This window comes from Capricornis sumatraensis, chromosome 4 (genome assembly GCF_032405125.1).
Source record: "Capricornis sumatraensis isolate serow.1 chromosome 4, serow.2, whole genome shotgun sequence".
Classification (NCBI taxonomy): domain Eukaryota; kingdom Metazoa; phylum Chordata; class Mammalia; order Artiodactyla; family Bovidae; genus Capricornis; species Capricornis sumatraensis.
Genome location: NC_091072.1, coordinates 60348622 through 60373361, shown reverse-complemented (window position 1 = coordinate 60373361; position 24740 = coordinate 60348622). Strand labels below are relative to the sequence as shown.

The window sequence follows — 24740 nt, the reverse complement described above, 5'->3', positions numbered from 1 at the left end:
GGCAGGAGACCTGGGTTTGATCCCTGGATTGGGAAGATCCCCTGGAGAAGAGACCGGTAATCCACTCCAGTATTCTTGCCTGGAGAATCCCATAGACAGAGAAGCCTGCAGGCTGCAGTTCATGAGATCCCAAGGAATCAGACACAGCTGAGCAACTAAGCACACACACTCAACTATAAACTTATAGAAAAAAAGGATGCTCATACATGATTATATATTCCCTTCTTCCAAGGTTTACAGTCTGTAGGTACTCAATACATAGTGATAGTGAAGTTGCTCAGTTGTATCCGACTCTTTGCTACCCCATGGACTGTAGCCTACCAGGCTCCTCTGTACGTGGGATTTTCCAGGCAATAGTCCTGGAGTGGATTGCCATTTCCTTCTCCAGGGGATCTTCCCAACCCAGGGATCGAACCTGGGTCTCCTGCATTGTAGACAGACGCTTTACCGTCTGAGCCAATAATCACTAAATTGAATTGAAATGCTGATTATTTTAAATTTCTAACTTGTTCTTCCATGTTTCTTTTTATGACATTTCTTTTAGCCACATCTCTAATTTCAATGACTGAGAACTCCTGTTATCACTAATCTTAATATTTGATATGAGTCTTCACTAATGAGGTCAATTCTCTCAGACTTCACTCTAGTCATTAGTGTCCTCCCTGACTGGGGAAGTCAACTTTAAAAGGATATTTAAGAAATACAACCTGGGATCATGAGCATTCACCAGTTGAGTGAATAAATTGCAGGTTTACTCCATTCCTCTAAATGGGTCTCTGGTTTGGAACTGGAACTGTGATTCCTCTGAACAAACAATGATGCCAATCTCTTTGTAAACTCAATTGATTTTTCTGTTCAGTTAAGGTCCATTTTCTAAACAAACAGACAATTAAATGCATTCACAGACCCACACCCACATATACTATTGTACACACAAAGCAGGTATAATCCAGTCCTTGGAGAGTTAGGTAAATGTAAAGCAAATGTCCAATTTTCCAATCTATGTGTAATCGTGCTTTGCCCGTAATCCCCATAAATTCCCAGCTTCTTTCCCCTTGGCTCTTCCTGTCTCTGCTCTTGCATCTGTAGTGGTAATTAACTTGGGAAACTTGACGACGGATTTCTGCAGCCAAAGCATATTTTGCAACTTGAACTCCAATTATAACACAAGCATTGCCTGGGATTCACATGTTAATGAGTTGCCATATTTGACTAAGGATTTTCCATATTGTAGTTTCTGCTGATCTCACATAATCTCATTTCTCATATCAAAGAAAAAAATTATATGTTCACAAAAATTACTCCCCTCTATATGTGGGGACATATTGCTCCAGCAATTGTCCTTATAAGCCTTTTTGAGTAAGATTGTTAGGTAGGTAGAATAGGAAACACGAGTCTAGAATGGCAGTGGCTAAAAGACGAGGAAGGGAAAAGCCCGTGAAAATAGCACAAAAGGAGGTCAAAGGAAGGTCTGAGGACCAGAATGAGGACCTCAGGTAGAACAAACAGCTCTCCTGGAGAGCCCAATTTACATAGGGCAGGCCCAGGGGGAGGAAAATCATAAAAAGAGGGGCCAAAGGACCGGGGGTCTCTCTCCCGCGCACTGGCGCACTCCTCCACTGTCTTCTCTTTGCGTCTTTGGTTCGGCATGCCCTCACGCTTCGAGGATGGATTTTCCTGCTATTTTCTAAATAAAACTGAGCTGCAACACAGAGCTGTAACAGAGCTGATCTAAGAGCTATAACACAGTCTATCCAAGACCTGAGAGCTATGACATGCAAGGGCTTTAATGTCCATCACTCCAAATCTTTGTTGAGACGAGACAGAACCGAGGAGAATACACTCGCCTGACAAGATCAAAATGAAAGAATTACAGGAAAAGGTCTTAACAATCTTCTTCTTCTTTTTTTTTTAGTTTTACAAATTAGAGTGTAATTATTTTGAGTAAAAAAATGAGATGAATGAGTTTTATTTTAAAGAAAACCATCTCTATCTTTTGATTATAAACTCTAAGAAGATTTCTCTATCACTTGTAACACACAAAACTGAACAAATGTACTTGAGTCCCCATTTACCAGAAGCAGGTTCAGTGACTTTTTTCTTTATCTGAAGACTATATTAGACACTCAATTTGGAATATAATGGTATATATTTTTACTACTCCTTTGTCTTACTATTTTTTTCAAGTTAGATTCTTTGCCTGCTGATCTTGTTAAATCTCATGGCTATGAGTCCTATCTGTTCCCTAATATCCCATCAATTTGCATCTCCAACTTCTCAGATTGCCTACCCATCTTCAGCAGCTCTACTTAAAGTATACTTACTGTCCAAAAGACAGCTTTTTTTTTTTTTTTTTTTAGGTAAGGAGAGACTTTATTGAAAACAACTATTACAGTGAATGGAGGACTCTTGTAATAGGAAGAGTGCTCTGATCACAGGTCGCAGGTGTGCACGCATCTCCTAAACTAGTAATTTTAATACAGTGTGAGAGGTACTGTAACAGCACACACGCAAGAAAGAGGCCTAGGACACAGACGACAAGGGGGTTAATTCCGCTGCTAGAGAAAGGGACAGAGTGATAGGAACAAGGGAATTGTGTCTTGAAAAGCAAGAAGTCACCTTCAGAATTAATAGGGATTTACATTTGCTTACATGCTTCCCAGGTGCCTCAGCAGTAAAGAATCCGCCTGCCAATGCAGGGACGCAAGAGACACGGGTTCGATCCCTGGATCAGGAAGATCCCCTGGAGGAGGAAATGGCCACCCACTTCAGTAGTCTTGCCTGGAAAACCCCATGGACAAAGGGGCCTGGTGGGCTACAGTCTGTGGGGGTCACAAGGAGTCAGACATGACTGAGCAGCAGCAGCCCGTTTACTCATTGAGTGCTTACCACAGCCCCATGATGCTAATTTGCTTTCTGTGTGATCTCATTTAATCCTCACCAAACTGTCAGCGGGGTATCAATTCATTTCTGCTAGTGTAACTTTGACTAAAGGGTCTTCCGAGTAAACCACAGAGACACTGAGGCAGGGGGGTGGCAGCCTGGGAGCAGGCAGGGGAGCAGGGATGGGAAACATTGAAGCTTCCTCCTCAAGCTCTTTAGCCAGTTCTCCCTGAGCCACTGACTCCAAAGTTCATGAATTGTGTGTCTATTCGAGTGTCTTCTGTGTGCCAGGCATTGTGTTAGGTGCCAAGGCTACAGCTGGTGGGCAAGACAGCATGGTTCCTATCACCCATCATAGCGTTTATATTCTAGCAGGGCAGCTGAGGGCTCTCAGATGGCACTAGTGGTGAAGAACCCAGCTGCCACTGCAGGAGACCTAAGAGACTCGGGTTCAATCCCTGGGCCACGAAGATCCCTGGAGGAGGGCAAGGCAACCCACTCCAGTATTCTTGCCTGGAGAATCCCAAGGACAGTGGAGCCTGGTGGGCTACAGCCCCTGGGGTCTCAAAGAGTCAGACATGACTGAAGCGACTTAGCATGCAGGGGAGATGAACAGGTGAGTTCCATTCCAGGGTGATGAAGAGAAATGAGGGAACACCGGGAGGACTCCTGGTCTTGCAGGTTGAAGGGGGCTTCCTGGAGGACCTTGAGTTCAGGGTAGCTGAGCACCACCGGTGAGGCACAGGGGCTGCCCTTGTCGCCCTTCACAAAGGACACTCCTTGCCCTTGACCCTCCGCTGGCCCAAGAAGATAAGTCCCTCTGCCAGGACCTGGGGTCCAGTCAAGGGCCTCCAGAAAGACTCACTTCTGTTTCCAGGGTGTCAGGGTTTCCACCCGAGGCCATGGCATGCCCAAAATAAAACTTTTGAGGCCTTTGAACACCTTTCTAAAAATATCCTCCTCCCTTAGTGTTCCCTGTTTCAGCAATTAGAAGCATCATTCACTGAATTGCACAGATCCAAAAACTGGAAGTCATTTACAATTTCCACGCTCCCATCACTTCCAAGTTATCAGATCTCCCTAGGATGCAGGCCTGTCACCCAAAAGTATTCCAAGGCCCAGTCCTTTTCCTGACTCCACCATCACCATTCAGCTCCAAGCTATCATCTTCTTATCACCATTCAGGCCTGAGCTGCCACTGCTCCTCTGGGCCGCAGTAATAGTCACTTACATAGTACACCTACCAACAGTCTTACTCCATTTCAATCCAGTCACCATACCGAGAAGTTTTTTGTTGATTTTTGCTGTTTTTGTCTTCTTTCTTTCTTAGGTAAATCTATTCTTATTACTCTCTAAAGGTGTCCTGCTGTATTTAGGAAGAACTTCTGACTGTGACCTTTATTATCCTGAATGGGCCTCTGATTCCTTCTCTGTCTGTATATTTCAAGCACACTGGGCTTCTGACTTTTCCCGAAAGAAGCCAACATTTTCCTTCGGAGATCTTCGATAAATATTGGAATTAGATAGAAACTGAAAGTGTCAGTCACTCAGTCCTGTCTGACTCTCTGTGACCTTCATTCAGCAAATACTCATCTCGTGCGCCCTCCCAGAGTGGGTAGAATATACTTCCATACCCTTGACTATGACTTTGGCCATGAGGCTTGCTTTAGCCAAGGAGATATTAGTAGACAGGAGATATTAGTACACATAAGGAAAACAAAGACTTAATATCAGTTGCATCTTGGGACTTGCCCTCTTGCTTCTCTGCCACTGCCACAAGAAGAACTTTCCCTGCTTTACCCCAGAATGAGAAGAAACATCAAGCAAAGCAGAACTAGTCAACTTGCAAAACTGCAATGGTGAAGCAGAGCTTCCTGAGCCTAAGGCAGGGTCATGCTGACTAACTCACAGCTATGCAAAGAGAATTAAATTATTTAAGTGGCTGAGTTTTAGGGTAGCTTGTTATGCCACATTTTCGCAGCAATGGTTGACTGAAGCAACTGTCATTTTAAAACTTATCCCACTGCTACTTGATTCAATCTCTATAGTCTTTATTTGTCCACTTATTTTTGTCTTTTGTGCATAAAAGCAGGACTTTTTTTTGGTCTTATTTTTCATATTACCAGAACATGAAATAATACTTTTCCATGGTAGGGACTCAGTGAATACTGTCAAGTGGATGAATTAATGAACTAACAAAATTCTTAGTACCCATCCCTGATAGTTTTAGGGTGGCTATTTCTTCTCATCTCTCACAAAGACATTTTCACTCTGCAGTCTGTGTACAATGAAATCCAGGAAGCAAATTTCTTTTGGAGAGAATTTTACTCAAATGATATAAGAGAATGCTTCCCTTCAGGGGAGTCTTGAATTTTATTTTTAATTGCAATTAATATTTTGCAAGTTATCATTAAGGAAAAGTGGGAGTATGGCGGTCCTAAAAGCACATGTTGATGTTTCCAATTTGTACAGAAAGTAGATAGAGGGACAAGTTGTTAGAGGCAGAGGCCTACAGCCAACAATATAGCATTCTGCATCTAGAAACAGCCACTGTAACCAATACCACAGCCCTCAGAGTAATATAAAGATTAAACTTGAAATTTATTTATTGAAATCCTGCGCTATGATAGACACTGTGCGAGATTAATTTGATTTCATGTAACATAACATACTATGAAGCAGGGTTCACAGAATGATATTATTCCCATTGTGTTGGTTTAAAAAAACTAAGGCCATAGTGAGTTTAAATAAGGATAAAGAGACTTATTAAGTAGAACTTGGATAGGACTGAACAAGGCTTTCATTTCTAAAGCAACAACTAATCTTTGTAATATTAATGCTGGATCCAAGTACAAGTCAGAGAAAATCTTGTATTAACATGCTATAGAAAATGCTATGCCAAATAAACGGCTGGCTAATACTTTTAACCTAAAAGTACATTTAGTAAAAGTCAGATTGGATTGTATTTTTAAATTGATTCTAATTCATCAGCTTAGCCTTGTTTTTCTCCCTTTTCAGGTTTAGATGTGCTGCACATATTAAACAAATGAATAAATAATCATAAAAATAATCTCAGAATCCTCTTCTTCTGAGTCTAGAAACAACCACCGTAACGAATACCATAGACCTCAGAGTAACTTGAAGATTAAACTTGAAATTTATTTATTGAAAATCTACTCTGTGACAATCTATGGTGCCAAATTAATTTGATTTCATGTGATATAACCTACTATGGAGCAGGGTTCATTATAAGGGCTATGTTACATCTCAGTGGCTCTACATGCATTGAAATGTTTCAACTGGGGCCGTAAATTAGAAAGTATGGAAGAAAAATCAGGAAATTAAGTGAGGTTACAGTTTGTGGAGAGTTGCAGTGAGTCATCTGAAAAGGAGCACACTTCCCACTTCGGACTCTGGGTGGAGGCATTTGTATGTATAGTATGAAAACACCACACAAGCACTCTGGGGACTCAGGTCATATTTTAATGTCATCTTAATTCATGAAGCCAAAGAATGGATTAAGCCAAATTACTAAGCGGTTTTACATTTAAATTTTAGAGAAGGGAACACAGATCTAGACATTCTAAATGAGTTACAAATCTCCTCTATTTTCCAACTCTTCATCACATTGGTCATGACTGCACAGAGTCTAACTTCAATTCTTATCCCAGAGGGAGGTTATTTTTCAATATCAGTCAAGTGATTTTGAGAAATTAATTTATCTTCTATTAGTCTCTCTGTTACAGTACAGCATCCCCACGACAAGCTGGAAAGCATCCAATGGGTATTAGTCACTGTAGAATGGACTTTTACTTTGGACAGGTCTGTTTTTTTGTTTTGTTCGTTTATATAATATCTTGCTTTGGGCATTATCAGGTTTTGTTGCTCTCTTTCAGTAAACACAAATCCTTTAGCTTCTACATCATAGATTTACTTACTCATATGATCTTTTGTCATATCACAGTGTAATATGACCTTTTCCCCTATGTCTTCTCTGGCCCTGAATTCAGAAAAACATGGTCATAAATGTGGTGCATGTATGCCTTCTCATTCGTGTCCCACTCTTTGCGACACTACAGACTGTAGCCCAGGCTCCTCTGTCCATGGGAATTTCCAGGCAAGAATACTGGAGTGGCTTGCCATTTCCTCCTCCAGGGGATCTTCCCAACTCAGGGATCAAACCTGAGACTCCTTTGTCTCCTGCATTGGCAAGCTGGGTTCTTTACCACTGAGCCTCAAATGCCTTTAGGGACAAGGAGGTGACTTGTCCTATTTAAGTCCTATTTAAGGGGATCATCTGTTTGATACTGGGACTTCCCTGCTGGCTCAGATGGTAAAGAATCCACTTGCAATGCAGGACATCCAGGTTCAATCCCTGGGTCAGGAAGATCCCTTGAAGAAAGGAATGGCAACCCATTCCAGTATTCTGACCTGGAGAATCCCATGGATTAGCCTGGTTGGTTACAGTCCATGTGGTGGCAAAGAGTCAGACACAACTGAGCGACTAACATTAACTTTCTGCTTGATACCGAGTTTCAGATGATTTTTTTCCACATGGAAACAGACCCCAAATGGCAAATTTTAAATTTTTTTCAGTATTTTCCAAAATTTTAGATTCTTATGGAAAGTCACAATCTTTAAACGCACATATTTTCTTCAATTTTCTCTTTTGCAGTACCAAGCAAACTGAAATGTCTGTGTACTGAATTCAGCCTCAATATCCACCATTCTGCTACTCCCTGCTTTTAGTCCTATTCCAACAACTTTCTCCTTGTGGCTTTAGACTTTAATTATCTGAGCCTGTATTATCATTTGTAAATTGAAAATAATAATTTCAGTCTTCCTTGGTGATGCAGATGGTAAAGAATCGGCCGCCTGCAATGTGGGAGACCTGGGTTCCATCCCTGGGTTGGAAAGATCCCCTGTAGAAGGGACTGGCAACCCACACCAGTATTCTTGCCTGGAGAATCCCATGGACAGAGGAGCCTGACAGGCTACAGCCCATGGGGTTAAAAAGTGTCAGACACGACTGAAGTGATTTAGCAAGCACACGCACACATTCCCAGTAAACTTCTCTGACATCACAAATTATTTAAGGCAGGGATAACCAACAGTTTAAATGAGCATACATGCTAACACCAACACTTCTCAATAATTGTCTTTCATTATGTCATCTTAGGAAGTTGTCTGATAATCTGGCAACATGATCACCATATCAGTTTGAGATGCTATCTCAATATTTCACTATTTTAAAATGCATGTATGCTACCTGATTGAATTATCCTTTTCTTAGTAGTTGATATCCTTCAATAAATTTTATTAAATTGTCTAAGTTATCAAAGTTATTCATATACAATTTTTGGTAATATTTCTTTACTTTTTTTTTAAAAGTATTTTTTATTATTTATATCTTTTTATTGTCTGAGATTTCTACAGCAACATTCTCTTTTTCTTTGCAGATATTGCTTGTGCTTTTCTTTTTTCATTTTTTCTTGATCAATTTTGTGACAGATTTTTTAGTTTTATTCATCTTTCAAAAAAAGCTACATTTGTCTTTATTTTTTCCATCATTTGATCTTTATTTTATTGATTTTCAGTCTTAGCTTTATTCCTATTTCCTTTTTCTTACTTTTGGCTTATTCTTCCTTCTCTATCTTTTAAAGGTTAAGTTTAGAACATTAATTTCAAACCTCTTCTTTTTTTTTCCCCAATATAAACATTTAAGCATTTTAACTGTTTTATCAGATCATGGTTTTAGCTGTTTCTCACTAATTCCAATTAAAGTGTATTTTCACTACGATTTATTTTAAAATATTTTCTAATTTACTCACAGGTTTTCTCTCTGATCCACAAAGTGCTGGATCCCACCCTGAAAAGCCCTTATTGTGTAGACCAGGTTGGAGTCTCATAATCAGCATTTCCAACAAATTCCCAAATGATGCTAAGGCTGCACTCAGGCATGGTCCTTATTCCCCAAGGATGACCCTTCTGAAGATTCTTCTCTCTGGCAGTTTGGAAACCCAATTTCTTCCAATACTGGGCTACTTCCAGAATCTCTGCTCTCACTTTCTGAGCAATTACTGTGTGCCTGTATGTGGAGTCAAGTCTTGCAAGGTATTGCCAAGCGTTTGTTTAGTCGGACATCTGAAGGGGCCACTATGCAAATTTCTGAGGCTCCTTCTCTTGCCTCTGCCTCATCTCTGCTGGCCTATGCCATGGAATATAGCAGCTTTAGCAGCAACAAAATAGAATCACTGTTTCCTTTGACCAGAAGCTTTGCTCTCTTCTCTGGGAGTTCTTCATCCTTAGGCAGCAGTTTGAATGTGCCCAGGTAGAAAATCGAAGGGAATGTGGGACTCAGTTCTGGAGTTATCCCTCTTTCATGAATTATGGTTATATGCTGTGTTTTTTCCCAATGCTTAAAAAGGTGTTTCATATATTTTACCCTATTTTGTTCATTTTTTATGGCAGGAAGATAAACCTGACATTCAGTATTCTGCTGTGGCCAGTATTCTGGCTGTGTATATAAATGATTATCGCAAACTCTTACCCTCAAAGGAATGAAAGATGTTCTCTCAAATAGCTCATTGCTTTTCTTTTCCTCCACTCCTCATTTTCCACTCTCCAATTCCTGCTCCAATTGTAAGAGACACAGCAAAATACTCAATACTTGGAACTCAACTAAAAGGGAAAGTCAATGAAAGAGAAATCATTCTCTAAAGTAACACTTCGATTGAAACAAGTTAAATGGCAACAAACCAGCTGATGCAAAGAAAATTGTTTTTTAATTGTTGATTCATTTATATTTATTGAACAGTGACTTTTTGTCAAGCACTGGGTTAAAGATTGGGAATTAAACAATGAGGAAGAGAGACATAATTTTTTCTTTCAATTTTAAGAGAGAAAGCTGAAAGACAAATCTCACAGTGGAAAACAAAAAATAGAGCATTTCAACCGCCTAGATACCAAGAGTTATCTTTGGTTAGTATCTCTATTAGTGAATTTGTCATGATTTAGAATCCAGAAAAATGACCATGTCTTAGTTTTAGATATAATTGAATCCTAGACAACTTAATTCATGATAACTGAACTCACTGAAGTGTAAACAGCAATTTACTCTGAAAGAGCAATTTCTTAATATATACTGAGGTCTCTCAACTGCCCTCAAAGTATGCTGACACACCCTTAGACCAAAACATTCTTTCATTTTATAGAAGTCTATTATAATCAAGAGTTGTTTTGTGAGAATGAAATCAGCATAAAGATTGCTAAATGATAAGAATGGTTTCTGGCACCAGGTTCTGGTAATCTAATACTTTGCTTGCACAGTTATAATAGGTAATATTTATTCAGCTGTTATTTTCTCACAGTATTTTGAAGTGGTACATACTATTATAATCCCTGTTTTACAAACAGAGGTACTCTCTCACAGAAAGATTGAGCACCTAGCAAGTGGTAGAGTTGGCATTCAACATGGTATCTGGCTCAAGGGCCCAAGTTCTCAACTGCTTTGCTACAGGGCAATACAGGGTCACATACAGCATAGCTCCAATGGACTCATATTCCACATCACTCCAATCTGCTTGAGCTGTCCAGGGCACTGTATTCATTAGCATCAGCTATTAACAACTTCAGGTGTTTTCCTTACATATCCCTGATATGTAGCTTAGCTTGAAGGAATCATTTCTGAAATTATTTCATCAAACTGTATGTAGATCTAACTTACTATTTTTAATAGAGTTGCCTAAAATTGGAGTACGTTATTTATTTAAATACTTTCTTATTAAACTGTATTCAAAATGCTTCTTTTTATGAGAGGCAGCCTATTGTAATTGATAAGAACATAGCTTTGCTTCTCTGTCCTGCTGTTTAGTAGCTTTGCAACCTCAAGGAAGTTAGTTCACTTCTGCACATTCCAGTCTCCCTTATCTGTGACATAATTATATAAATGTTGAAGCTGAAACTCCAATACTTTGGCCACCTGATGCAAAGAGCTGACTCATTTGAAAAGACCCTGATGCTGGGAAAGATTGAGGGCAGGAGGAGAAGGGGATGACAGAGGATGAGATGGTTGGATGGCATCACGGACTCAATGGACATGAGTTTGGGTGGACTCCGGGAGTTGGTGATGGACAGGGAGGCCTGGCGTGTTGCGATTGCAAAGAGTCAGACACGACTGAGTGACTGAACTGAACTGAACTGAGTGATGTAAAAAATGAGCTTACAGCATAGATCCTCAAAAGAATTAAGGAAAGTGCTAACATGTAATGTGATCGTTACACAATTTGTTTTTCACTATTACACACAATGATACAATAGTGCACCATTTGGACACTTACAAATACTCCTTTAGGTTAGATTTTTAGAAGCAGAACCACTGAATCAAAGCAATGTGTACTTTACATTTTTATAGAGTGTACACTGGAAAATTATTCTCCAAACAGATCATTTTGATTAAATACCCACAAAATGTGTATACCCTGGTGAATGTTATTTTCAAAATTTGGCCAATGTAATGTTGAAAAAGTTACTTGACTTTGTTGTTCTATTTAGCATTTCTCTGGTATCTAGTAAATCTGATTATAATAGTTATCTAACCATATAATATTGTGTAATATTGTGATTTATAATGATAAATATTTATTTGATTTTCATCCCCATTTCTGGCACAGAGGTTGTAAAACCCTTGGAATTTACTAGGTGAGAATGGTAAAGATGTCTGTCTTTTTATGTAAATGAGATGAATTTTGGATGGGATAATAAGAAATATTTATTTGATTTTCATCCCCATTTCTGGCACAGAGGTCCTAAAACCCTTGGCATTTACTATGTGAGAATGATAAGGATGTCTGTCTTTTTTATGTAAATGATGTGAATTTTGGATGGGGGTCTAGTTGCCAGAAGATCTAACCATTTGATTAGAGGTTACACTTGTCAGTCCCCTGCCCCCCATCGACTCCAGGGAGGGGAGAGGGGCTGGAGGTTGAGTTCAATCACAAATAGCTATTGATTAAATCAATCATGCCTAGGTAACATCACCTCCATAAAATTTTAAAAGGATGGGGTTCAGAGAGTACCTGCATTTGAAACTGGGAGGAGAGTGGAGCGTTCTGAGAGGGCGTGGAAGCTCTGCATCCTTTCCCCGTATCTCGCCTTGGATGTCTCTTCCATCTGGCTGTTCCCGAGTTATATCCTTTTATAATAAATCGGCCATATGGTCTCGTCTGCCATTATTTGTTAGAAGAAAGTCACTAAGTCAAACCTACGGCTATTAAGTGTGTCTCTAAGACCTGTCAACACACAAGGGGAGGAGAATTAAGCTTCATCTTATTGAAGGAAGAAGCATCAAAGAACCTGTGGAAATATTTTTAACACTTCAACACTGGATATTTCTAATCTTTCTATGAACTTTCCGTTTACAAACATGACCATTTATTTTAAAGTCATAGGTTTTACAGCTCTGCTGCATCTGAGAATCTACAAATTGTAAGCCACGAGATTGGAGTAGCAACAGAGTCACGTTTTAAAAATATATCTCTCGCATCAATCACCTGAGTAAATGCCTATATTTATGAGGAAATCTAGTATCACCTCTCCCTCTCTCCTTTACTTTCTTCCTTCTTTAGAAAAACAAAGCAATCCTGCTCACAGAAAATGCCGGGAAGGAAATTTTGCAAATGTGAACAGCTTACTTGCAGTTCTAGATTTTTACCTGTCCTTGTCCCTTTCGCTCTCACAAGGTTACAGTCTCAAAAACTGGAACCAGAAAGTCAGATCTGTGTCCACTGCCCTAAAAAGCAAGTGCAGAAAAGGCAGCTTGGAAGGTCACACATTTCTTCCTAACCTACACTAACAAACATAGGTAGAATTGGAAAGTCTTTGGTGGCTGTGCTTTGACAGTTTTCCAGAATAAGTCTTCCCTCACAGACTAGAGTTTTCTGATAGAACACTAGTGAGAAAGACACAACCTGAAAACTTCCTTCAAGTTGAACTTGAATCACCCTTGGCCACCCTGGTATCTTTTTGGTCCAGAATGGCACCTTTATTCACTGAGAAATTCTTTAATATTAAATCTCAAAGGGAAGGTATGGACTGAGACCCCTGCACTTCTCAGGAGGCTCCCAGATCAAAGCGCAAACTCCCCCACCTCTTCTCCAAGAACACAAGGAATATTAAAGGAGGGGGCTTTTTCCTTTGGGACAAAAGGTTCTGGTTTGTTCTTCCTCAAGAAAGATTAGTGCAAATGTATCTGCTTCATATTATTGGTATATTAGTCTGCTCCGCCTGTCATAACAAAATATCACAAACTGGGTTACTTAAGCGACAGAAATTCATTTTCTCAGAGTTGTGGAAGCTAGAAACTCAAAACAAAGGTGCTGGCAAATGTAGCTTCTGATGAGGATGTTCCTCCTGGCTCATAAACAGCTGTCTTCTCTCTTGTCCTAATGACCTTCCTCTCCATGCCTACAGTGAGACAAGGTGCTGGTGTCTCTTCCTCTTCTTATAAGGACGCCAGCCCTATGGGAGCAGCACTCCACACTTACCTCATTTAACCTCATTTAGGTGATTCCCCAAATATCCTCTGTTCAAATACAGTCACACTGGGGGTTAGAGCTTCAGTTTATTAATTCGGGGAGGACACAATTCTGTCCATAACAATCAATATTAGTGCTTTGACACATATGAGGCTACTACTTTCTACACATCATAAAGAAAGATGGCTGATAGTGTGGTGAACTAAAGTTACATTCACAAAATCTTTACTAAGTTTAAAAAAGGAAACAATGGGAAAAAAGGAAACAAAGGGAAACAAATGTACTTAATAACATATCTATTAAGTATCATCTGAGGAAAATTTTCCAAAGATCACATGATTATATTATAATTCTAAATTATTATTGTTGCAAACATTCATAAAATGGAAATAATAATACCTAGTTCTCAGAGCTATTATGATTTTCCTCTGTCATGCCTTAATAGATTTAATTGCTTCTCCCCCGTATAACCACTGTGTTTCATGCACAGCTTAATTCAAGGGATGATGCTTTATATTACCATTGTTTTTCACATTCAACTCAAACTCTTTGAAAACTAGAACAGTGCCTTCTCACCTTTTAAGAGCAGACTTTTAATTCAGTGCTTTGCATACTCTAGTGTCTAATAAACATTTATTCTGTCAAAGAACTTATTAGCCTTAAGCCAATGTGCTTGTTAAATATGAACCAAACATAAATGAGAAGAAATACTAATTAGCAAATGTATTAAGATTATGCTTGTATCTTTTTAACACTAATAATGTAACTTTTTAACCTTTGTTAAAAAATCATCAAAATTTGCCATTCTCTAAAATTCTTTGTGAATTACCACAAATTAATTTGAATTTCTCACTCACAAAATGTATTTCAAAGAAGAAAACCAGATTTAAGGTTTTAATTTTAGCTATAATACTTGACACAGTCCAAGAGTCTTAAATGAATAGATGATTGTCCTTTGTAACATTTTTAAATGCTCTGATTGAAGAATAGTCCAATTATTTCTCATCTTCAACATATAAAAGTTAACTCCTTTTAAATATTTACTAATAATAACTATAACCTAGTCAAACCTGAAGGTTGACAACCAATTTTAATTTTTCTCTAGTAATAATTCTATCAATTTCATTTGTGAGTGGTTGAGGAAGTGAGAAGAGAAGAGGTGACCTGATTCTGTCCAAGAACAATCCATCCAATGGGATAATTTGAGCCTGAGTCATACATTGTACAGGAGGCAGTGAGCAAGACCATCCCCAGGAAAAAGAAATGCTAGAAGGCAAAATGGTTGTCTGAAGAGGCCTTATAAACAGCTGTGAAAGGAAGAGAAGTGAAAGGCAAAGGAGAAAAGGAAAGACATACACATTTGAATGTAGAAATCCAAAGAAGAGCAACAAGAAATAAGAAAGCCTTCCTCAGTGATCAATGCAAAGAAATAGAGGAAAACAATAGAATGGGAAAGATCTCTTCAAAAAAATTAGAGATGCCAAGGGAACATTTCATGCAAGGATGGGCTCAATAAAGGAGAGAAATGGTATAGACCTAACAGAATCAGAAGATATTAAGAGGTAGCAAGAATACACAGAAGAACTGTACAAAAAAAGATCTTCACAACCCAGATAATCACAATGCTGTGATCACTCACCTAGAGCCAGACATCCTGGAATGTGAGGTCAAGTGGGCCTTAGAAAGCATCACTATGAACAAAGCTAGTGGATGGAATTCCAGTTGAGCTATCTCAAATCCTAAAAGATGATGCTGTGAAAGTGCTGCATTAAATATGCCAGCAAATTTGGAAAACTCAGCATTGGCCACAGGACTGGAAAATGTCAGTTTTCATTCCAATTCCAAAGAAAAGGAATGCCAAAGAATGCTCAAACTACCACACAATTGCACTCATCTCACACACTAACAAAGTGATGCTCATAATTCTCCAAGCCAAGCTTCAATAGTACATGAACCATGAACTTCCAGATGTTCAAGCTGGATTTAGAAAAGGCAGAAGAACTAGAGATCAAATTGTCAACATCTGTTGGATCATTGAAAAAGCAATAGAGTTCCAAAAAAAAAAAAATCTACTTCTGCTTTATTGACTATGCCAAAGCCTTTGTATCACAACAAACTGAAAAATTCTTAAAGAGATGGGAATACCAGTCCATCTGACCCTCCTTCTGAGAAATCTGCATGCAGGTCAAGAAGCAACAGTTAGAACTGGATGTGGAACAACAGACTGGTGCCAAATAGGGAAAGGAGTATGTCAAGGCTGTATATTGTCACCCTGCTTATTTAACTTCTATGCAGAGTACATCATGAGAAATGCTGGGCTGGATGAAGCACAAACTGGAATCAAGACTGCCAGGAGAAATATCAATAACCTCAGATATGCAGATGACACCACCCTTATGGCAGAAAGTGAAGAAGAACTAAAGAGTTTCTTGATGAATGTGAAAGAGGAGATTGAAAAAGTTGGCCTAAAACTCAGCATTCAGAAAACGAAGATCATGGCATCTGGTCCCATCACTTCATGAGAAATAGATGGGGAAACAATGGAAACAGTGACAGACTTTTATTTTCTTGGGCTCCAAATTCACAGCAGATGGTGACTGCAGCCATGAAATTAAAAGATGCTTATTCCTTGGAAGAAAAGTTATGACCAACCTAGACAGCATAGTTAAAAGCAGAGGCATTACTTTGCCAACAAAGGTCAGTCTAGTCAAAGCTATGTTTTTTCCAGTAGTCATGTATGGATGTGAGAGTTGGACTATAAAGAAATCTGAGCACAGAAGAGCTGATGCTTTTCAACTGTGGTGTTGGAGAAGACTCTTGAGAGTCCCTTGGACTGCAAGGATATCCATTCAGACCATCCTAAAGGAAATCAGTCCTGAATATTCATTGGAAGGACTGATGCTGAAGCTGAAACTCTGTTACTGTGGCCATGTGATCCGAAGAACTGACTTATTCGAAAAGATCCTTATGCTGGGAAAGATCGAGGGTAGGAAGAGAAGGGGACAACAGAGAATGAAATGATTGGATGGCATCACCAACTCAATGGACATGAGTTTAACTAAAGTCCAGGCGTTGGTGATGAATAGGGAGGCCTGGCATGCTGCAGTTTATGGGTTTGCAAAAGGCTGGACATGACTGAACAACTGAACTGAGCTGAACATACACACCCAGAGTGGCAAGGACTGCAGGTTTATGGAGCTGACTTTTATTGATCAGGTATAATGTACTTTGAATGTTATCTCTGTTACTATACTAATTTTCATAATAGTCACATTAGGTATGGATTCTATTTGAAATTAGTTAGGAAATTATATTATTGACAATAATTCTCTCTCTTAGAACATTAGACCCTTTTCTTAGAGAAGGGAATGTTGACTGGGAGCTTCCATTAACAGTATGAACCAAGCCTTGAGCACCCTCTGTATAGTTTTCTCTTTACATCAGTCATAAGATGGGCCATACCAACAGTCTGCCTATTTACTCAGGCTCTTTGGACCATGTTCTAGAATTTTTTTTTTTTTTCACTCATTTAGTTCATACACAGAAAGCATGTCTTTTGTCTCTGAAATCTTCCTGGTGGCTCTACACTGAAATACTATTTGCTGCGGCTGCTGCTGTTAAGTTGCTTCAGTCGTGTCCGATTCTGTGCAGCCCCATAGACGGCAGCCCACCAGGCTCCCCCGTCCTTGGGATTCTCCAGGCAAGAACACTGGAGTGGGTTGCCATTTCCTTCTCCAATGCATGAAAGTGAAAAGTGAAAGGGAAGTTGCTCAGTCGTGTCCAACTCTTTGTGACCCCATGGACTGCAGCCTACCAGGCTCCTCCATCCATGGGATTTTCCAGGCAAGAGTACTGGAATGAGGTGCCATTGCCTTCTCTGGAAATACTATTTACCAAATGTCAAATTGTGTATGATGTTCTTAATTCCATATCATTCTCTTATTTCCCCACGTCAACAGGGTTAGAAGCCTGCAAACTATATTTATGAGATGCTTTGCCAAGCTCAGTCGTGTCAGACATGACTGAGTGATTGAACTGAACTTGCCAAGCTAGTGGCTTCAGTACAAACTTTCTCTTAAATTCTAACATTGAGAAATGTGGGCAGTGTTTGGAAAGCTGGAGAAGCTGAGAGATTGGCAAAAATTGACCCAGTGCTATTGGAGTGCACACTTCAGGATTTTCACCAGGAATAGTTAAAACACAAGTGGAAGAAGTTGAAGAAGTTTCTCCAGAAGCTGAGAATCTGGTGCTAGCTCATGGGTTTCAGTACAATCATGGTAGCAACTTCCTGATATTCTGCTTGTATTTCTCCAGTCTTTCCAACACCTTTGTAACCAATTCACTGCATCAAACCTCACTTATCTTGAACTACCTAAAGTAGTGTTTAATTTCCTTATAGAAAACATATTGTATCACCTTCTCCTATTCATTCCATATTATATTTGCTAAAGGAGAGGTTTGAATGTTAAAATTGTTAGTTTCTGGCATATTAAAACTTGAATAGTAAATTTCTCATAATAAACACATCACATGTCTCTATAAGACATATAATTTTTGCAGCAAAATCTGTTAGTGCTTCATGAGTTCATAAAATTCCTGTCACTGAATTAAAATAGTTTTCCTTCTTTATTAACTATGAAATAGAGGTCATTTAGGCCTATGAAATTTGAACTGGTCATTTAAATGCTTGAAAATAGATTAAGGACATACAGTTATATAATTTTACAAGAATACTGAATTGGGAGAACTGTGTTTAAAGCCTACTACTGCATTAAATTTGGAAATCTCCTCTCCTCTGCACTTAAGCAGTAAAATGAGCCCTTGCACAGATGAATTCTAAGGTCTGTGATTTTAATTATGCTATTTAGGCTGTATATTTTTATTTTGTTCTATTTTAATGTTAATCAAAAAGCTATATTTGAGTTGTTAATATAGCCAACAAGGTCTGTTCTTGGTTCCACTTCATGCTAACACATGTTTTTGAGCAAGTGCGTTTATATCTGAGTCTCATCTTCTTCATTTACATAATGAGAGATTCGAAATAGCGGCTAGAGCTATGCTTCTTACTTATACTAAAGTCATCTTTGACTCCACATTTTGTTCTTTGTTTTGAGTAATAGTTAAACTGTCACATGGCTCTACACCTCAGTTTTTCTTATTTATAAAACTAAAACAATATTTTCTCTTTTGCTGAACATACTGGGATCAAGTGTATAAATGCTTTGTGTAAAGCACTAAAACATAATGTTATAATTATATTATTTCATATAACAGGTGAATTTATATTTGAGGATGCTTATATATTCATATACACCCATTTTATTGTATTAAAGTAGCTGTGTTTCACAACATAATCATTGAAGTTGATCAGTTTCTAGGAACAGCCTTCCTTATGTGGATTTGTCACTTTATCTCATTTAGGGTTAATAATAGCCATGGCTGATAAGGGAAGAAATTTGGCCTTTTATTTAGGACACAGGTACCTGGCCAACACCCAACAAGCCAGCTTTTCAAATACTGTTTAATCAATTAAAAGCTTGAAGCCACCTATTGAAGCTGTATGACTAACTAGAGATGTGCTTACGTAAAACCTTCAAAAGCTTCAAAGTGCCATTCTAAAATTTTTCTTTTTGGAGAATCAAAAGAGCATTGCCACTGTAGAATCCCAGAACTGAAATGAACCTGTGTTTCTGGGCTTTTCTTCAACCATTCAAGATTGTTACTTCTTCCTTGCTCAAACTTTTAGAGAGGTTATTTCATAACCCATAACACATCCATTATTTAAAAGATTCTGTGAGAAAAAGTACATCCATTCCCCTTTTTAGACGTGCTTTCTTCTTCCATGAGCACCCTTAAGAGAGGAATGAACTTTAGAAGATAGGCACTTATTGGAATAATGATAACAGTAATAATAGCTCTGGAATTCCATTTGACCACATTTTCCACTCACTTTTTTTTTTTAGATTTTTTACCTTTTGCTTTAAACAGCTCTGTTCCACAGGGTGCCCTTTTGCCACATCTTGACTGGCCAAAGATTCTCATCCAAGTTTGGATTCCACTCTTCTGGCTAGTTTTAATTATCTCTGAGTTCTTCACTGTCCAAATAAAACAGGTTCTCTGTCTTACTGTGCTATGCTGTGCTGTGCTAAGTCACTTCAGTTGTGTCTACCTTTGTGACCTCATGGACTGCAGTCTGCCAGTGTCCTCTGTCCATGGGACTCTCCAGGCAAGAAAACCACAGTGGGTTTCTACACCCTCCTCCAAGGGATCTTCCCAACCCAGGGATCAGACCTGAGTCTCTTACATCTCCTGAATTGGCAAGTATGTTCTTCATTACTAGCACCACCTGAGAAGCCCTCTCTGTCTTACTATTCTTCTCTAAATTGAAAGTGCGGTTTTCAGTAAATCAGTAAACTAATTGATTATAACAAGCTGTTATATTTAGTAAAATATAATAACATATAGTATGCTATTTCTTCACAGATTACCATATGGAGTGGAGTGATTAGCCACTCATTCATGTGACCACATGGACGGTAGGCCACAAGGCTCCTCTGTGCAAGGGATTCTCCAGGCAAGAATATTGGAGTGGGTGGCCCTGCCCTCCTCCAGGGGATCTTCCTGACTCGGGGGCTGAATCCGCATCTCTCATGTCCCCTGCACTAGCAGGAAGGTTCTTTATCACTAGTGCCACCTGGGAAGGCTGTACTCATATCTGCTGCTAAGCACTTCTGTTGTGTCCGACTCTGTGCGACCCCAGAGACGGCCTCCTACCAGGCTTCTCTGTCCCTGGGATTCTCCAGGCAAGAACACTGGAGTGGGTTGCCATTGCCTTCTCCAATGCATGAAAGTGAAAATTGAAAGTGAAGTCGCTCAGTCGTGTCTGACCCTTAGTGACCCCATGGACTGCAGCCTACCAGGCTTCTCCATCCATGGGATTTTCCAGGCAAGAGTACTGGAGTGGGTACTCATATCTACTATCCTTTTAATGAAGTAACACTGCTAAAGCTAAAAGTCAGCCAAATGCATATAATAAAAAGGCCAGCAGAAGTGTGGACAGGGTTGAGGGAGGGGGAATTGGAGGTAGGTGGTACAAACTTCTAGTTACAAGATAAATAAGTGTTGGGATACAACAAACAGCATGATAGCTATAGTTAACACTGGTGTATAAGTACATTGGGCTTCCCTGGTGGCTCAGATGGTAAAGAATCTGCCTGCATGCAGGTGTCCTAGGTTTGATCCCTGGATCGAGAAGATCCCATGGAGAAGGGAATGGCAACCCACTTCAGTACTCTTGCCTGTAGAATTCCATGGACAGAGTAGCCTGGCGGTCTACACTCCATGGGATCCCAAAGAGTCAGACATGACTGAGCAATTAACACTTTCGTTTTCAAAAGGTATACTAACTTGAAGAGAGTAAATCCTGAGAGTTCTCACAAGAAATTTTTTTTTTCTTTTTTTGTTTTCTCTTTTTATTTTATCTATAAAATGGATGCTGGCTAAACCTATTATAGTAATCACTTCACAATACATGTCAGTCAAACAATTATGCCATTCCCCTTAAACATACAGTGATATATGTCCATTATATCCCAATAAAACTGGGAAAATTCAGTTTAAAAAAGACTCCCTAGGAAATTCCTTGGTGGTCCAATGGACTGCATGCTTCCATTTCAGGGAACACAGGTTAGATCCCTGGTCAGGGAACTAAGATCCAGCATGGTGCAGCCAAAAAAAAAAAGTCTTAATATGAAGAGAGGCTCTGAATAAACTGGACCCCAAATTCATACAAATATCTTGTTATGCCTCCTTCTAAAACAGGCCTTTCTATCAGAATACGTGTTTTAACACTGTTTAGCTGCTGATAACAGCTTAACCACAGATTCAACAGCATTCATATGATTCAGGAGAACATTGATTCTTCTATTATTAACTATAATGTAGCATCTTCCTTGTTGATTTTCATCCTAATTTAAATATATAAAGAAATATACTATTTTTATTTATTTTGGCTGAGCTGCATACTTAACTATGATTAAAGGAAGATTCCATTTTCTACCATCAAAACACATTTTACACTTTTTATCTTTTAATAAAGATAGGGATTGTATAGGTAGTTAACCATATTTTTGCTATGAAGATTTCCCATTGGTTCAGAAAAGAATAGATGCATGCTCAGAATTTTTCTAAAGTATATCATTAAAAAACCTGAGCTGTACGAATCTCATACAAATATTAATATATAGTGTGCAAGTGTCAATGATTAACGTATTAATCAGGAATTCAATAGAATTGTAAAGCCAGTCCAAAAGCGGATAGGAAAGATTGCCATATATATTAATAGTTAGTGAATTAAAGAAAGAAGGCTGAAGTAGTTCTAAGTTAGATGTAAAACTGGTTGATGTCTCACAGGGCAAGAAAACTATAATCTTTTGAGTTATCTTTCTACTTGCATCTTTCTTTTCTTCTGTTTCTTTTTTCTTATACAACTTAAGCCCTTATTTCACAGAGCTTGGGCCTAATCAGTAGTAAATAGTAAGTTCAAAAAATCTCATTCTTCCAGGGAACTGAATAGTCTTTGAGAGGAACTGTTAGAAAAAGTTCCACTATATCACTGAATGGTTATGCAGTTATTAGTTTGCCTTATTTTCAATATAAGATAATTTTTATACTACTTTCTGCCTAATAAAGAAAAATACCCAGTTCCTTGTCTATTACTGTGTCAACACTTCATGTGTAATTTTTATTTAGTTCTCAACAGAGCATAAGCCTTTTTATGAAATTGAATATTTCCTTAAGAAAAATTCTTATGAGGAAAAACTTGGATAAAAGAGTTCAAATATTTTAAAGGTTATTGATGTACATAGCCAAATTCATTTCTATCAGGGATATGACCATCTGTACTATTCATGTCGAGTAGAATACTCTGACCATCAACTGACACAGCTGAGCATTATCATTTTAAAAATCAGGCAATTTGGTAGATGAAAAATAAAATCTCATCTCAATTTATCTACATAATATCTGGTTAATAGCTGTTTTTTAAAAATGTGGTTTTGTTATTTTCTTTCAAATTATTGTTTGCTTGAATTTCTATTTAGATAAAAGTGACCATGTTTTCGATTCCTTTCAGCTTTTGATATCTGAGGGATATTAATCCTTTGTGTTTAATTCTCATATATCAAAGAGCTTGTCATAAATAGTATTGCTAGAATATTTTATGTGAGGAATAATTACATCCTAAATGAGGTTCATTTGTGCTAACTTGAAACTCAACATAAGATTATGCTAATAAAGATATAATGTTGTTTCCTCTTGTTCCATTAAACTGCTCTATTAAAAATTGTTTTATATGAAAACTACATATATAAATAATGTTAATAAGGGTCGAGGACTGAAGCTACAGGAAACGCAAGGATATTTGTAAATGCAAAATTCTTTCCAACTTGGCTGCAGCCATTGTTAATAAGTGAACAGTATAGCTTTAGGGGATTCTATTTTGAACAACTTAGAATAACTGGGCAAGTTTCCATGATAGTATCATTTTGGGGGGATGTGCTTGTAAATAAAGTCAAGGACTGAAGCTGAATTATATCCAAAATTGTTTTATTTATGTTGCATGTAAAGTGTGTATGTGTATATATATACACGTATATATACACATACATGTGTATGGTGGTGGTGGTGATGGTGGTTTAGTTGCTAAGTCCTCTCTGACTCTTTCCAATCCCATGGACTGTAGCCTGCCAAGCTCCTCTGTCCGTGGGATTTCCCAGGCATGAATACTGGAGTGAGTTGCCATTTCCCAGGGATTAAACCTGAGTCTCCTGCTTGGCTGGCAGATTCTTTATCACTGAGCCACCTGGGAAGCCCCATACAGGTATAAATTAATATGTATATATATATAAACATATAAAACAAAATGTCATTAATACTTACTACTGTTAGTATTTTAAAGATTTTCTCTGGCATCATTGCCACAGATGCATTTAAAAGATGACTGCATTTTTAAAAAATTATCCTATCCTCCAGGAGTAGATAAAAGGTAAGGGAACCCTATCAGTGCTTCAGTCCATGGGGTCACAAGAGTTGGACACGACTGAATGACTGAACCGAACTGAATGGAATTAAAGCACTGGCTATTGTAATAAATGAGCTAACTTATAGCAATTAGGGATATATATGTGGCTTGTAATATTTATGTACAATTACAAATAGTAAATTTTAAATAATAGTGCCATATAAAATACATATATGTATATATAGCACAGAGGACTAGGTAAGAATTATGATAGTAAATTTTGGAAAAACGAGTTTTTTGAGCTCTGTACAATTCTGTATAAATCAGTGCATATAAAAACTATAGGAAACTTAGAGATCACCCTTTTTTCGGTGTGCTTTTGTTGAGGGTCAGGAGTGTGCTCCCAAAGTATGAGCCTTTCATGTTCTTTGCTGAGGACTAGAGATCCACCAGCATGAAGTGTTACTCAGATTGAAGCCACAGTGCTTTGATTTTTTTTTTTTTTTCCCCTCCCTTCCTCCAAGCAAAGATCAGAAGAGCGGCGGGGCTGGGGGCTGGTAGACGAGAGGGAAGTCGGAGGAGAGGGGTGGAAATGAAACCTGAGAAAAAAATGTCTTGGGAAAATTCTGCAGGGCCTCGCCCCTGGACAGCGCTTTGTTTCTCACGGTGTTTCGCGCAGGCGAGCAACGCCCGCCCCGCACCCACGGGTTGCCAGGGTCCCGGGTTCGAGCCTACGCGGGACCGGGCGATGCTCCCAGTCCCTCGACCAGCACTACACACTTTCGTTCCCAGGAGGCGCCCGGCGCGTCCTATCTCAATTTACTCGTCCAGCGGTGAGAGCAAGCAGTTGGCTCTTCCTTCAAACTCCAAAAGGGCTAGTCAATGACAAAGATGGGGCGGGGTCGAGACCCCAAACCCTGGCTGGTTCCTGTGCCCGTGCTGCGATCTTTCAGCCCTGGAGCCCTTTGGTCCTTCAGGTCTTCCAACTTTTGAAAGATGAACTGGAAGAGTGGAGGAGCTGGGGACCTCTTAACCGCCTGAACTCGGGGGGCTCAGATTCCCAAGTGGTCTTCGAGTCCACCAGGACCCAGCCTCCAGCTTCGCTCCTCTAAGTCTGAAACCCCAGGCAGGGATTTTTGTGGCGAATCGGTAGGCAAAGAATTCTTGACCCTCACTCCTGCTGGCCTCGGTCAGATTACTTTTCACAGACTGGAGCTGGCTGGGAGGTGGGGGCATTTACTTTTAAATCTTTTGTATGTGTTCACTACACCTTGTGTGGTTGGGTGTGGAGAGCGGGGGAG

General features: G+C 39.0%; 1 protein-coding gene across 1 annotated transcript in view; it reads left to right on the top strand.

The window, feature by feature from the left end:
- Window positions 1–1401: 1401 nt before the first annotated feature.
- RASSF9 (Ras association domain family member 9) overlaps window positions 1402–24740 on the top strand; it is a 53695-nt gene continuing 30356 nt past the window's right edge. The window contains exons 1-2 of the mRNA XM_068971407.1: window positions 1402–1496; window positions 24072–24272. Of these exons, the coding sequence (XP_068827508.1) occupies window positions 1402–1496; window positions 24072–24272 (296 nt within the window). The remainder of the gene's footprint in view (window positions 1497–24071; window positions 24273–24740) is intronic.